Source organism: Tasmannia lanceolata, unplaced genomic scaffold (genome assembly GCF_043159265.1).
Source record: "Tasmannia lanceolata isolate RefF3 unplaced genomic scaffold, GAP_Taslan_0.1 ptg000020l, whole genome shotgun sequence".
NCBI lineage: Eukaryota > Viridiplantae > Streptophyta > Magnoliopsida > Canellales > Winteraceae > Tasmannia > Tasmannia lanceolata.
This window is the reverse complement of record NW_027518697.1, coordinates 2,582,001-2,594,865: the sequence shown is the minus strand read 5'-3', so window position 1 is coordinate 2,594,865 and position 12,865 is coordinate 2,582,001. Positions and strand designations below refer to the sequence as shown.

Genomic DNA, 12,865 nt, shown 5'->3' with positions numbered 1-12,865 from the left:
GCCCACATACATGACATCAGTATATAATTTAGCCATTCTAACCGTTCATTTGTAGGCCACCAATCGAATGGTCAGTATTGGCTGATCGAAGGGCTGTAAATCTATGACGCTAATGTTGGGGCCCACTGAATTATACTACATAATATAGGTGGGCCCAATCACTAACCAAGTCTCATTAGAACACCTACAGAACTGCATCTCATCATGTGAGTGAGCCCACCCACATGAACCTAGGCGAATATGATCTGAACCGTCCAATATCACAATTATCGACTATTTGTAACCATTAGATTGGTGGCCTAACGTCTGTTAAGAAAAAAAAAGGGCAATACCAGGGTCCACATGCCAGATGATATTTCTCCTTTCTCATTCTCCACATAAAAAAGTGCAAAAGCATCGCCGAAAATGATCATCCAGCGTAGCCAAACTTATCAAAACATTTCAATCATTAGCTTACTATGGAATCCCATATTTTAGAATTGATATTAGCACTCACTGATTTTTCAGTTGAAAATGAGGGGTTCTCTTGGTTTATAATAGGTATTGTTTTTGTCTTTCTCTATTCAAGAAGGCTGGTTCATGATTTGCTCTATGTCACAATCCTTTGTTTAAGCGGTCTTAATGGAGAAAAAGATTGTAATCTGGATTATGTATGAAAACAAGTGATATTTTTGCCCCCCTTTTCTTTCCTTGGCGAGCCCCCCGGGGGCTCCTACTGTATTTGATAAGCAAGCTAGGGCAGACCCCTACCAGATATATTAAAGAAAAAGATAGATACAACATGAAAGCCAAAAGTCAACCCCACGGCATAAAGGGGAAACAACATTGGAAAGTAGCATAAATGAATAAAACAAGCAATAAAAAACTACAATAGGGAGCAATGCAGGCTAATATAGTAAATCCAAGGGGTGCTCCTGCATTAGATCCCTCCTAATGCATACTAGGTATAGATCCGCAAATTAGAGATTTAGCGTAACCATATGAACTCAAGTGCTCATATGCCACTGTTAGTCTCTACATTGAATCACCACTTAGAAGGGTTACTAGTGTTGGGAAAGTTGCCTTGTTTCCCTTTTTGTGGAAAGGTAAAAACGGAAACTTGTGTTTTTTAGTTTTTTTCTAAAACCCAAGATATAAGTAGGCTCAAATCACACGACCAAAAAGTGTGGGAGGCAAGAGGCATCTAAGAACGAGAGGCTTTTCTCGTGTGGTTGTGGCAGCAAACAAGAGAGGGAGAGAAAGAAAGGGATAAAGATGAGGCATTCTTCTCGGACTTTCTCTTGGGTTTTTCTTTGGTTGTTCTTGTGTGTATGGTCTTGGTTGGGAAGAGTTGTGGGTTTCTTGTTAATCTACTTTAATCCGTGGATGTAGGCATCTTGGCCGAACCATGTAAAATCTCAATGTGTGTCTTGTGGTTTGCTTCTTATTTTTACTTTTCCATTTTCTTGTGCACGATCGGATTGGATTTACCCGGAGAATTTTTTCAACTAGGTCTTTGGTCTCTTTCTTGAGCAAGACACCGAGTACATGTATCTTTACCAATTAACCATTTTTATATTGTTTGACCTCAAACCAACTATATACTTTTGAGACTGAGCATACAATGGTGAGCCACCTTAAATATAATCCATTACAAATGGCCCCCTTACAATTGGAAGAAGCAATATGCCTTTCGAATCCCTTTAAAAGACAGTAATTGCTAATTTTTTGAAAAAAAGGAGATGATTTTATATATTTTTTTAAAAAGGATAAATTTGTGCTGCTACGTTGTGGATGATTTGAAAGAAAGGAACCATTAGACTTTCAAGAGTGTCTCCCAAGGACCCTGCTCCATATGTATGAAGGTATTATATTTGACATGCGGATGGGCACAAGTTCTTCTATGCTTTAGGGATGTCTCTAACTGTGTCTTAATATATTTTTGAAGGGAGGTATGCATGGGTTCAGAGAGGATCGATGTTCGTGTTCCGAAGTGGTCTCCGTAGGATTTGGGAAAACTAAAACTCAACTTTGATGGATTGAATTTACGAAACTCGGGTCCAACAAGTATTGGATGAATCCTTAGAAATTCTCCGTGTCATACAAAGTGGGCTTTCTCTGGTCCTATTGGAATTAAGAATTCCAATAAGGCGGAGGTGACTGCCATGTTAAAAAGTTGGGCTGACTAAAAATGGAAACCTAGATAGGTTGGTCATGGAAGAATACTCGAATGTGAATAGGTGGATGGACCACATGAGTCCGGATCCTTAGAGATTTGCTAATGCTATAGAAGAAATCTAAGATCGTTTGAGAGGGAACGCGACTTCTTCCAGCACATTAGGAGATTGAGTAATAGTTGGCGGGAGCTAGGGCTAAGAGAACTCGGCTAGAGTACGCAGTTCAATTTTGTTAAAGTAAAAAAGATAAATAGCGCCTTTCTCTAACAGCTTAAGCTTTTGGAGAAGTTGGTAAGTTAACATGGTAACAGAGCCAAAGGTCTCGAGTTCAAACCTCCCGGATAGCAAAAATTCACATGCGATGGTCGGCCTAAAGTGGGACTACATGTGCCACATGTTTGCTAAGTAGACCACACGTGCGAGGGAGTGTTAAAGTATAAAAGATAAATAGCGCCTTTCTCCAACAGTTTAAGCTTTAGGAGAAGTTGGTAAGTTAACAAATTTCCTTCCTCCTTGATTCTTCATTTTCTTAGGTATAGCTATGTTTATGTTTTGTTCGATGAACCTTTTCTTGTATTTACCACTTCGGTCTTGGAGATTTCCCCTTTTTTATAAGATTCTTTACCATTCGGGGGGGCGGGTGTGTGCGGGGGTGTTGTGGCCATAGTTAGCAAAACTTCGTTAAAAAACGTATTTTATTGGTGTGCTGTTTAAAACTTTCACAGCGAATAAAGCTTTGTTTTTTTAGGCAAACGTTTTAAACGTGTTTAAAATGTGTTTTAAACACATTTTTTTGGGCCAACTTTCTAATTTTACCCCTACCATATTTTGTAAATGACAAAATTCTAAACTCATTTTCTTGTTTCCGTTTTCTGACTATGTTTTCTTGAACCCGTACCGTGTTAAACTCGAATTTTGGTCGTCCCGTTGTTTTGGCGAATGACGTTTTGCTAACTATGGTTGTGGCAGAGCAGCCCCAAACAATATACGAATACAAACGAGAAAAATAGATCTGTCAATATGTTGAACATGTTAGTATCTTAGATCAGATCTTTCTAGATCTAATCCTGGGATCATCAGTGTGATATTCATTACCCTTGTTGCTGCCGCTTTCGCTTGGCTCTGGTCACTTGATCAACTACTTAAGTTTCTGAGGAAAAAAAAAATGGGAAAGGGCTCCTACGCAAATATATAAAGGGATTCATTTTTTAATTTAGGGGTAGTAGCAAATCAAAAAAAGAAAAGCGAGAGTCTCTTTGTCATTTGGGTAGACAAACGAGCAGATAAGGATGGAAGGAAAAGTGTTGAAATTAGCATCCTTTATTTTGCATTCCCATGACCCCTATATGTGAAGTTTAGCAATATACCATAAAAATTGGCAATGACACCCCGTTTATTTTCATTTCGTGGTTTTATTGTCTTGATCCATATTATGAGAAATTATAAGATGAATGGGCATACAAACACATAAAGATGGTACGATGAAAGCATCACCCTTGATATTTGATCCCACAACAGCTTCTCAAGAAGTGAGCTGTGGCTGGATCAAATATCGAGGATAGGATGATGAGTACGTGTTTGTAGGGTCATTCATCATATAATTTCTTCCATATTATAACCTCTCATTTACTATTACAAGCACCCATCTTCTATCTTTAATGAAACACCCTCTAGATTTGATAGTGGCACCTATTCTATTTCCAATTTTCCATGTTTCCTTCTAGGCTTTGCCAACCTGTAATATTGGGAAAACATCCCATCACCCCCCCCCCCCCCCCCCCCCCCCCCCCACCCCCACACACACACACACACTTGATATCCGCACATTCGCAAAAGAATTTGATATCATAGCATCTTATTAGTTTTTTGTGTTGTCCCCAAGGTCATTGATATTTGCAGAAACCTTTCTAGTTACTAATTGTCGCTTTTCACCCTTCTTTACAAAATCTCTTCTCTCTTCCTTTCAAATTCTCGAATAAATTTTTATTTATCTTCCTTTTTAAATTCATTCTTTTCGGTCTATTTTCAATTGAGATGCCTTAACTTGAGGTATGTGCTTCAAAAAGTCACTCTACTCGGTTGAGGTGCATCGGTTCTTGAGGTACGCGCTTGAGAGATTCATTCAAGATGTCATGTGGACCGGTACTCAAAATCGACCACTGCATTCGCCTGCTGAAGCCTGGTTCATAGTGTCTACTTTCCATGAGGTTCGGTATCCAAAACTGACCCACGAAGACTCGCTCTGGAGACCCAAGTTCCATCTAGCCCATTAAGGCTCTTCACTACTCATCTTGTAAGCGACATTTTCTTCGGCAAACAACATCAGTGACCATATTCAACGGAAATACAAAAATATGCTTCAGTCACTATCATCGGAAGAAATGCATTGGCTGCAATGTGCATCAATTGGTGGATTTTAATTACATTTTTGGGATTTTTTTTTAATTAAACGTATCTCAATTTCTAATCCACATACATTTGATGGGACATAATAGTGTATTAGATCAGGTCATTCTAGGTCAAATCGTTTGATCATTAGTGTGATAGATTAGGGTACTTAAAAGTTAGTTTTTCGTTAGATGTGCAATATCATTGTGGTCACTATGTTATACCATGACTAAATCCTCTAAAATCTATAAGCTATATCTATCTCAAATTTCTGCATGGAATCAAACACAACCAAAGGGTAAGAGAAAAAGAAAAAGAAAAAAGAAAAGATCAAATCAGATTGTTTCCTCCATGATGATCTTCGTGGTATTGAGGCTTTCCCTCTATTTAATATAAAATTTGCCATTTAAAAAAGGATCAAATCAAAGTAGAAAATAGCAATGAAGCTCCCTCCCGAGAGGCGAGAGCCATTAATATCATGGTATATCGGTGTCAATATTATTCCAATATGTAAGAGAATATTCTAAAATAATAAGTAATGTTCTTAACATATCAGAACCTTCAAAACTTGGGTTTGAGAGATCCAAACCATCAATTTAATATGTTTTGCATCGGATCTTATTATTAAGGAATATTTCTGATATCTTCAAACATGGCCTTTGACTGATCCAAAGCGTCCGTTTAATGTATTTTCTATTGGTTCCCCTCTGGCCCAAATAAAACACAACAAATATGTCGCATTCTGATATGTATGATGCAGTGAGAATATTCCAAAATACTAAGGAATATTCATGGTATATCTTCAAATCTTGCCTTTCAGTATCCAACCCGTCCATTTAGTAGGTCCATGAACACAAAAATGTAACGCTGACATTTTAGTTGAACTAGTATTCTAGGTCCATGCATGGGTTCGTGAACTGCTAATGGTGGGCTGGGCCCCATCATAATGCATAGGTTTGGGTAGAGCCGAAGAGAAGGTGGACCCACCCTCGTAATAACATTGGGGACAAAATGATGGGTTCCGTCATATGCATAGGTTTGGATAGAGGTGGTGGGCCCCACTCCATCAAAACCTGAGGTGGAAAATGGTAGGCCCCACTCCATAAAAGCATGAGGTGTAAAACAATGGCTCCATCCCACCAATAACATGAGGCGTAAAATGGTGGGCTCCACCCTATGCATGGGTTTGGGAGGAGTGGTGGGTCCACCACATCAAAACATGAGGTGCAAAATGGTGGGCCCCACCCATACCAGGGGTGGTTATAAAATGTTGGGCCCCACCCATACCAGGGGTGGTTATAAAATGTTGGGCCCCACCCCATAATAGCGTGCGGTATAAAATAGTGGCCTCCACCGCATGCATGTGCCTGATAGAGATGATGGCTCCACTAGATCTAAGTGTAAATGGTGGCCCCCACCCATGCTATGCTTGGGTACAGAATATGGGTCCACCTTACAAAATTAAAATATGAGGTATAAAGAAAATGTTTTCCAGTAAAAAATTTTCTTGGAAAGAAAGTAAATGACAATGGAAATAAACGAATTGGTTAGTATATATTACTGCCTTAGTGGTATTCCAAGCCCATGCCACGGAATGGGTGTGAAATTGTGGGCTCTAATGCATAGGTTTGGGCACCCATCAGGGGAGTGAATGATAGCCCCACCCTATGCAGGGGTTAGTGGGCCCCGCCTAATCAAACCTGAGTGCCAAAATGATAGGCCCCACCCCATAATAAAAAAAACATAAGGTGTAAAGCGTTGGCCCCCAATCCCATGAATAATTAGGTCTTGGTGGAGATGGTGGGCTAACCACATCAAAACATGTGTGGTGTAAAATGGTGGGCCCCAAATTATTGGGCTCCACCCATCATACCATGAGATGTAAATTAGTGGGTCCTACCTTGTGGGGAGCTGTGGAGAGGGAGAGAGGGAGAGAGGGAGAGCAACAACAACCTTCCCTTTCTCATCATGGAAGATAAAGAAAACAGCTAGAAAGTAGAGGGAGATCGACTTCCACGAGACCCTTCCAAATTATGTGCTTACAAATGATATTTCCACAACCTTTTGTTTTCTTTTTCTTAAAAATCACTGAAAAAAAAAAAAAACAAAATAGGGTGGAAAGTGCTGAGAGTCGCTTTTAGGGCCCTTTTTTTTTTCTTTTTTTTCTTTTTTGGGGTGTGTGTGAAAGAATAGAAAATCTTAGAAATAATTTTCTTTTCCAAGCTTCTCTAGAAAATTCTTGCAAAGGGGTGAAAATATCATTTTCCCTTCTAAAACACTTCAGACCAAACGTATGACTTCCGTCACTTGAACCACGAGCGACGTTCCCAGCCCCACGTAAACGTAGCCAAAACCAACACTACTATCTTCCCCTTACTTTCTTCTTAAGCCACAAAATCCTCTACTCTTTCAAGCACAACAATTACAACCACCACTCTATATATGGTGCATTCATCTCCCCCAACACCCCTTAGTCACCCATGCCATCCTCAATGCCTATCCTTCCCCAACAATGGCGTCCCTTGAGACTTTCCAAGCATCTGCACACGCGTCACCTCCACAATATATCTCCCATCTCATCAACCACTCCCACCTCGACACGTAGGCAAAACCCAACCATCAGGTTGATCGACCCGTACGTTCGGACATCACCGGTGCTTGCGAACACTCACTATTCCGATGACCCTAAATTGCAATCCACATGGACCCAACGCTTATGGGTTGCAAGTGGGTCCGCCTCGATCCTTTTTTCACTGGCAAAGTCAATCACGGCTTCGATGGAGTCAGACATCTCGCTCGAACCTTTACTCGCCGGCTTGATCGGATACATCATGGCGGACCTCGGCACTGGTATCTACCATTGGGGGATAGACAATTATGGTGATGGGTCCACCCCCTTGTGCGGGTCCCAGATCGAGGCTTTCCAAGGGCATCACAAGTGGCCTTGGATCATCACACGGCGCCAATTTGCTAATAACCTCCATGCCATCGCACGGCCAATAACCTTCGTGGTTCTACCGATGGATTTGCTGCTAGATGGTGGGGCCGTGCACGCATTTGTTGGGGTGTGTTCGGGGTGCATCATGTTTAGCCAGCAATTTCATGCGTGGGCCCACGGCACCAAGAGCCGATTGCCGCGGCTAGTGGTTGCATTACAAGATGTTGGGGTGCTAATCTCACGTGCGAGGCACGCCGCGCACCATCGGCCACCGTATAACAACAATTATTGTATAGTTAGTGGGGTTTGGAATGAGTTTTTGGGGAAGTTGAGGTTCTTTGAGGCTATGGAAATGGTTATATTTTTTAGGTTTGGTGTGCGTCCTCGCTCGTGGAGTGAGCCCGATTTGGATTGGATTGAAGAAGCCAGTGCACCTCTGCCGTAGATCACACATGATGGAGATGAATCGATGGGGTTGAAAGTGTGGAATTTGTACATAATTTTTGCTCGAGCAGATCAATTTGCTTGTTATATAATTTAATTATTGGAAAGAGTACTTTCAATTTGCTTTTTATATATAGTTGTTTAATAAACAAGCAAGAAGTTTTGCGATAGACATAAATCACTAGATGAGGGTGTTCAACTGTTCATGGTTAAAAAAGGGGTGCATTTATATATCATTACCGTAATCAGGGATAAATGCCAGGGACGCTTTTAAAGAAAAAATGCACAACACCGAAGCTGTCATTGGCCCGAGCAATTGGACCCAGGAATTAGTATGTGGGGTCCTACGCTCGTTGGCCCCGCCGAGCAATTAATTTTGGACCCTGGAATTAGTATGTGGGGCCCTACGCCAATTAACAGTGAAGCATAAGTTTGTTACTGAAGCTAGACCTGGCAAACGGGTGGGTCGGGCCGGGTCAACCCGTGGGTGATGCGGGTGCGGGTCAGGAAATGACCCGCATTTTTGCAGTTCAGAATTTAGGTGACCCGCGCGGCCCGCTGGTGGGCCGGGTCAACGCGCGGGTCACCCGCAAATTCAAACAGTTGTTTATTTTGGGAAATGTTATTACTGGATTTTGATGAAGGCGGTATGGCCGGCACCGTGGGATGATCCAAACCGTCCATTAGATGGCCCACAGGCTAAATAGGTGTTGCCCCAAAATCATTTCATTAGGTTGACCCTAACCCTCCGATCTATAGAGGGTTAGGATCAAGTGATCAACCCTCTAACATTCAAATCGGAGGGTTGGGATCAACCTATGGTGCTAGCCATAACCTATTCAGGCATCAAACCCTTAAAAAATAGATTAGCATGACAAAATCACCATCCTTTGTATTAGAAAAAAAAGCCATCTAACTAGATTAGCATAACAAAATCACCACCCTTAAAAAAGCCAAGTGACCCGCGGGTTAGTTTTGACGGGTCACTAAAACTCAGACCCGTGATTGCAAATTTGCGGGTGGGTCGGGTCGACCCGCGGGCACCGGTCGTGTTTGCCAGGTCTAACTGAAGCTCTCTCTCTCTCTCTGTTAAGTCTTTTTTAAGGTTTACTAGAGAATCTAAAGAATTTTTCGGGTTCAATAGAGATTCTCATGAATCTCTAGGATGTAACAGATCTATGGACTGCTAGCAAGTAACAACTCTTTGTGTTTAACATAGATTACTCTTACTCTCATCTCACGACATCATAGAGAATCTCAATGAAATGGGTGTATATTATGTGGAGGTTAGTTTGACATTTTATTTTATTTTTCAAAATGTGTGCTTCAATATTTAAACTAATTTTGATTATCGAAAGTAATCTGAATTTCTTGACGTATGAATGAGATTAAATAACACCACCTCTAACAGCTTAAGCTTTTGTAGTAGTTGGTTGTTTCAAATGGGATGATAGCTCATAGCTATTGCCTCACGATAGGCCATGGGGAGTGGAGTGTTGAAGTATAAATGATGATTAAATAACACAAACTCTAACAGCTTAAGCTTTTGCAGTAATTGGTTGTTTCAAAATGTTTACTTGCTAAATTTAGCCATCATAAAGTCCTTTTTTTTTTCTTCAGATTAGTGTGTACTTGCTCCCCTCAGAAATAACTATGACGTTTAATCATAATGTTCATGCTGATGCAAATAGTTAAAAAGAAGGTAAATATCTCACTATTGTGTGTTAATTGATTGAGATATTTTGACCACAACTCAACTCAACTCAACTCAACAAAGCCTTTGTCCCAAACTAGTTGGGGTCTGCTAAATGAATCCTTATAAAAATTTCATGAAGAATGTGGAAGGAATCTATCTGGCTCTAGTTGAGTTCTTCTACGTGGATCATTTTCTTCCGTTCTATCCTATCCAAGATTTTTTAACCACCTATGTGATATTTTCATTCGTGACAACTCATAATATTACCTTGTATTTAGAGGAATGGTTCTATTTGATTGGTAAAAACATAGACAATTCCAACTTTCTACAAATTTTTAATTATGTAAAACAATAGTAGGACCTAGGGACACTCTTGACGGGCGATCTGATTCTTAATGAAATCATGACATACTCATAAAGAAGGATCAATTTCCTTCTTAATGAAATCATGACATACACATTAGTGGATCTGATCCAAATTGGGTCAATTTCCTCCGTAACTCTCTCATCGCTGCTCCAACTCGTTGGATCCAAATTGGGTGGGTCGACCCATGCTTCATTCTCTCACCATTACCAAAAATATTTTCTGGTGGGGAAGAGAATAGAAGGGGAGATATGTTGTTGTTTTGAGTTATGAATGCATGAAAGATATTTCTATGTTTACTTATCATAATCCTTATCCTATTATACAAGCATGTATCTAACGTTTTCCGCACATTCCAATACCTAAATTGAAATATCCATATAGAATCTCGATCATTTGGGTTTTTTGCTGGCACCTGTGGGTCCACCCAGCCCGGTCAGTTTTGACGATACGAGTACGGGCGGGGTCAAATTTCAACAGGTCACTAATTTAATGACCCGGACCCATAAATTACGGGCGGGCCGGGTGGACCCGCGGGTCTGGGTAAGTCTATAGAATCAATATTGTGACATGCTATCAACCAGCTGGGTCACTAGATCAATGGTCCCAATCACATAAATGTCCTGTGGACCCAATGTATTAGTTACCATTGATCTAACGGTTATTATCCCCATAATCAGATTTGCTAGGGTCCATCTCAAAAGCCCCCATCCTCGACCCTATTTCTTCACGAGTGTAGAGTCTCTCTCTACCCAAAACCCTAAAATCCTCTCTCTCGAGAACCCACCCAAAACTCTACTTGCTACCATGGCTTTTATTCAGAACCTGAAACAATAATCTCTCTCTCTCTCTCTCTCTCTCTCTCTCTCTCTCTAAAACCCTAACCCAAACACACCTCTTCAAAACCCTCTCTTTCATTACCCAATCTTCTCTACCAACAAAAAAAAAACGCCCCACAACCCTTAAAAAACTCCCATGGCTTCCTTAACTCGCATCCGAATCTGCTCTCTTTTCCCCCGCCATTTCTCCTCAATCCTAACCCAAGACTCAACCACTCCCCTCACCAGTAAACAGAAATCCCGTACCGCTCTTTCCCTCCTAAAATCCGAGCAAAACCCCGACAAAATCCTCGAAATCTGCCGCGCCGCCTCCCTCACTCCCGCCGAATCAAACCTCGACAAAATCTCACTATCCATTGCAATCACCAAACTATCCGAATCCAAATCCTTCGAATCCATTCGCTCTTTCCTCGAAGAGCTCAAATCCCGTCCTGATCTCAAAACAGAGCATTTCCTCACAAAGGCAATCATTCTCTACGGACGCGCAGGAATGCTCGATCACTCAATCAGAACTTTCAAACAAATGGATGATTTAAGCATTCCCCGTACTACCAAATCCCTAAATGGGCTTCTCTATGCTTGTGTTCTTGCGAAGAAACATGCTGAGGTGAGTAGTATTTTTCGTGAATTCCCGAAAGTTTATAGTATTTCGCCTGATCTTGATACTTATAATACTGTAATTAAGTCTTTTTGTGATTCGGGTTCTTCGTTATCTGTTTACGCGATTTTGAATGAGATGGAACGAAAAAAGTGCGAACCGAATGTGAGTTCGTATAATATGTTGATTGCTGGTTTATATAAAGAAGAGAAATATGATGAGGTTGGTAAGGTTTTAGAATTGATGAAAAAGAAGGATTGTAATGTGGGTGTTAGTACTTATAATGTTAGGATTCAGAGTCTTTGTAAAGCGGAGAAATCGGTTGAAGGTAAGGCATTGTTTGAAGGAATGTTGTCGAGGGGTATGAAGCCGAATTCAGTGACGTATTATCATCTGATTTATGGGTTTTGTAAGGAGGGGAATTTGGAAGAAGCGAAGAGGCTTTTTGATGATATGGGTACGAGGCGTATTGTTCATGATAGTAAGTGCTACTTTGCTCTTATTTACTACCTTTGCCAAGGTGGGGATTTTGATGCTGCGCTGCGGGTGTGTAAGGATAGTATGGCAAAAGATTGGTTTCCAAACTTTTCGACTATGAAAGCGCTCGTGGATGGGCTTGTGAGCAGTTCAAAGGTTGAAGAGGCTCGGGAGATTGTTGGGAAAATAAAGGAGAAGTTTCCAAGCAAGGCTGATATGTGGAAGGAAGTGGAGGAAGGTTTCCCTCAATAAACTCGCAAGTTTTTTCTGATTAGTCATGATCAGGAAATTGAATCACCGCACAGGTTTGCAATGAAATGTAGCTTATTGTTGCATTGGAACTGCCAGAATTGCTTTGAAAATTTTGTAGGATAAATGAGAGTTCTTGAGAAACTTCTATTATATTAACTTTTTTCCCTCTTGCATCAGCTTATAACATGGAAATATTATCTTGATTATGGACTCTTTCTACTTTCTGTTTAGCGTATGTATTCTGTAGCAAAGGGTACTAACTTAAAATGCTGGGTTTAGGTCAGTTGGCTTGTCTTCTTCATTTATAATGTAGTCAAAGTTTCATATGACAGTACTGTTTATGCTCAAATTTCTATTTTTTCTGTTTGATTACTATCCAAGTGCTTTCTCAATGTGAAAGGATACTGTTTTAAAGGATATGCATGTTCACAATTCTCTAACATTAGTAATATCAAAGATTTAAGTTTGATAATCATTGCGTTTCAACTTCAAGAGAGTAGAATCAAAGACATACATTGTTTTACTTGCAAAGATGATGCCCAAGAAGGCAGTATAAGTGATAACCTATTTAAGTAATTATTTTTGAATGATACCTTTTTAAGTAATTGCTTGGTAAGTGGTACTAAAAACTGAAAGCTGTATTTGTACCGTTAGAGGTATTCTCTGCTGTCTACTATTGTTTCTGTGCTTTCTTTCTTTTTGATAACTTCTAT

At 40.4% G+C, this 12,865-nt stretch overlaps 2 protein-coding genes across 2 annotated transcripts; both read left to right on the top strand.

The window, feature by feature from the left end:
• The first annotated feature begins 6,941 nt into the window (after nucleotides 1-6,941).
• On the top strand, nucleotides 6,942-8,056 carry LOC143854323 (fatty acid desaturase 4, chloroplastic-like). Its single transcript, XM_077364208.1, has one exon. The coding sequence runs from the start codon at nucleotides 7,025-7,027 to the stop codon at nucleotides 7,925-7,927; it is 903 nt and encodes a 300-aa protein (XP_077220323.1). The 5' UTR covers nucleotides 6,942-7,024; the 3' UTR covers nucleotides 7,928-8,056.
• A 2,669-nt stretch (nucleotides 8,057-10,725) lies between these two features.
• On the top strand, nucleotides 10,726-12,355 carry PPR336 (pentatricopeptide repeat 336). The gene has a single exon (XM_077364082.1). It carries the CDS (start codon nucleotides 10,962-10,964, stop codon nucleotides 12,150-12,152), a length of 1,191 nt encoding a protein of 396 aa, XP_077220197.1. The 5' UTR covers nucleotides 10,726-10,961; the 3' UTR covers nucleotides 12,153-12,355.
• The last annotated feature ends 510 nt before the right edge of the window (nucleotides 12,356-12,865 follow it).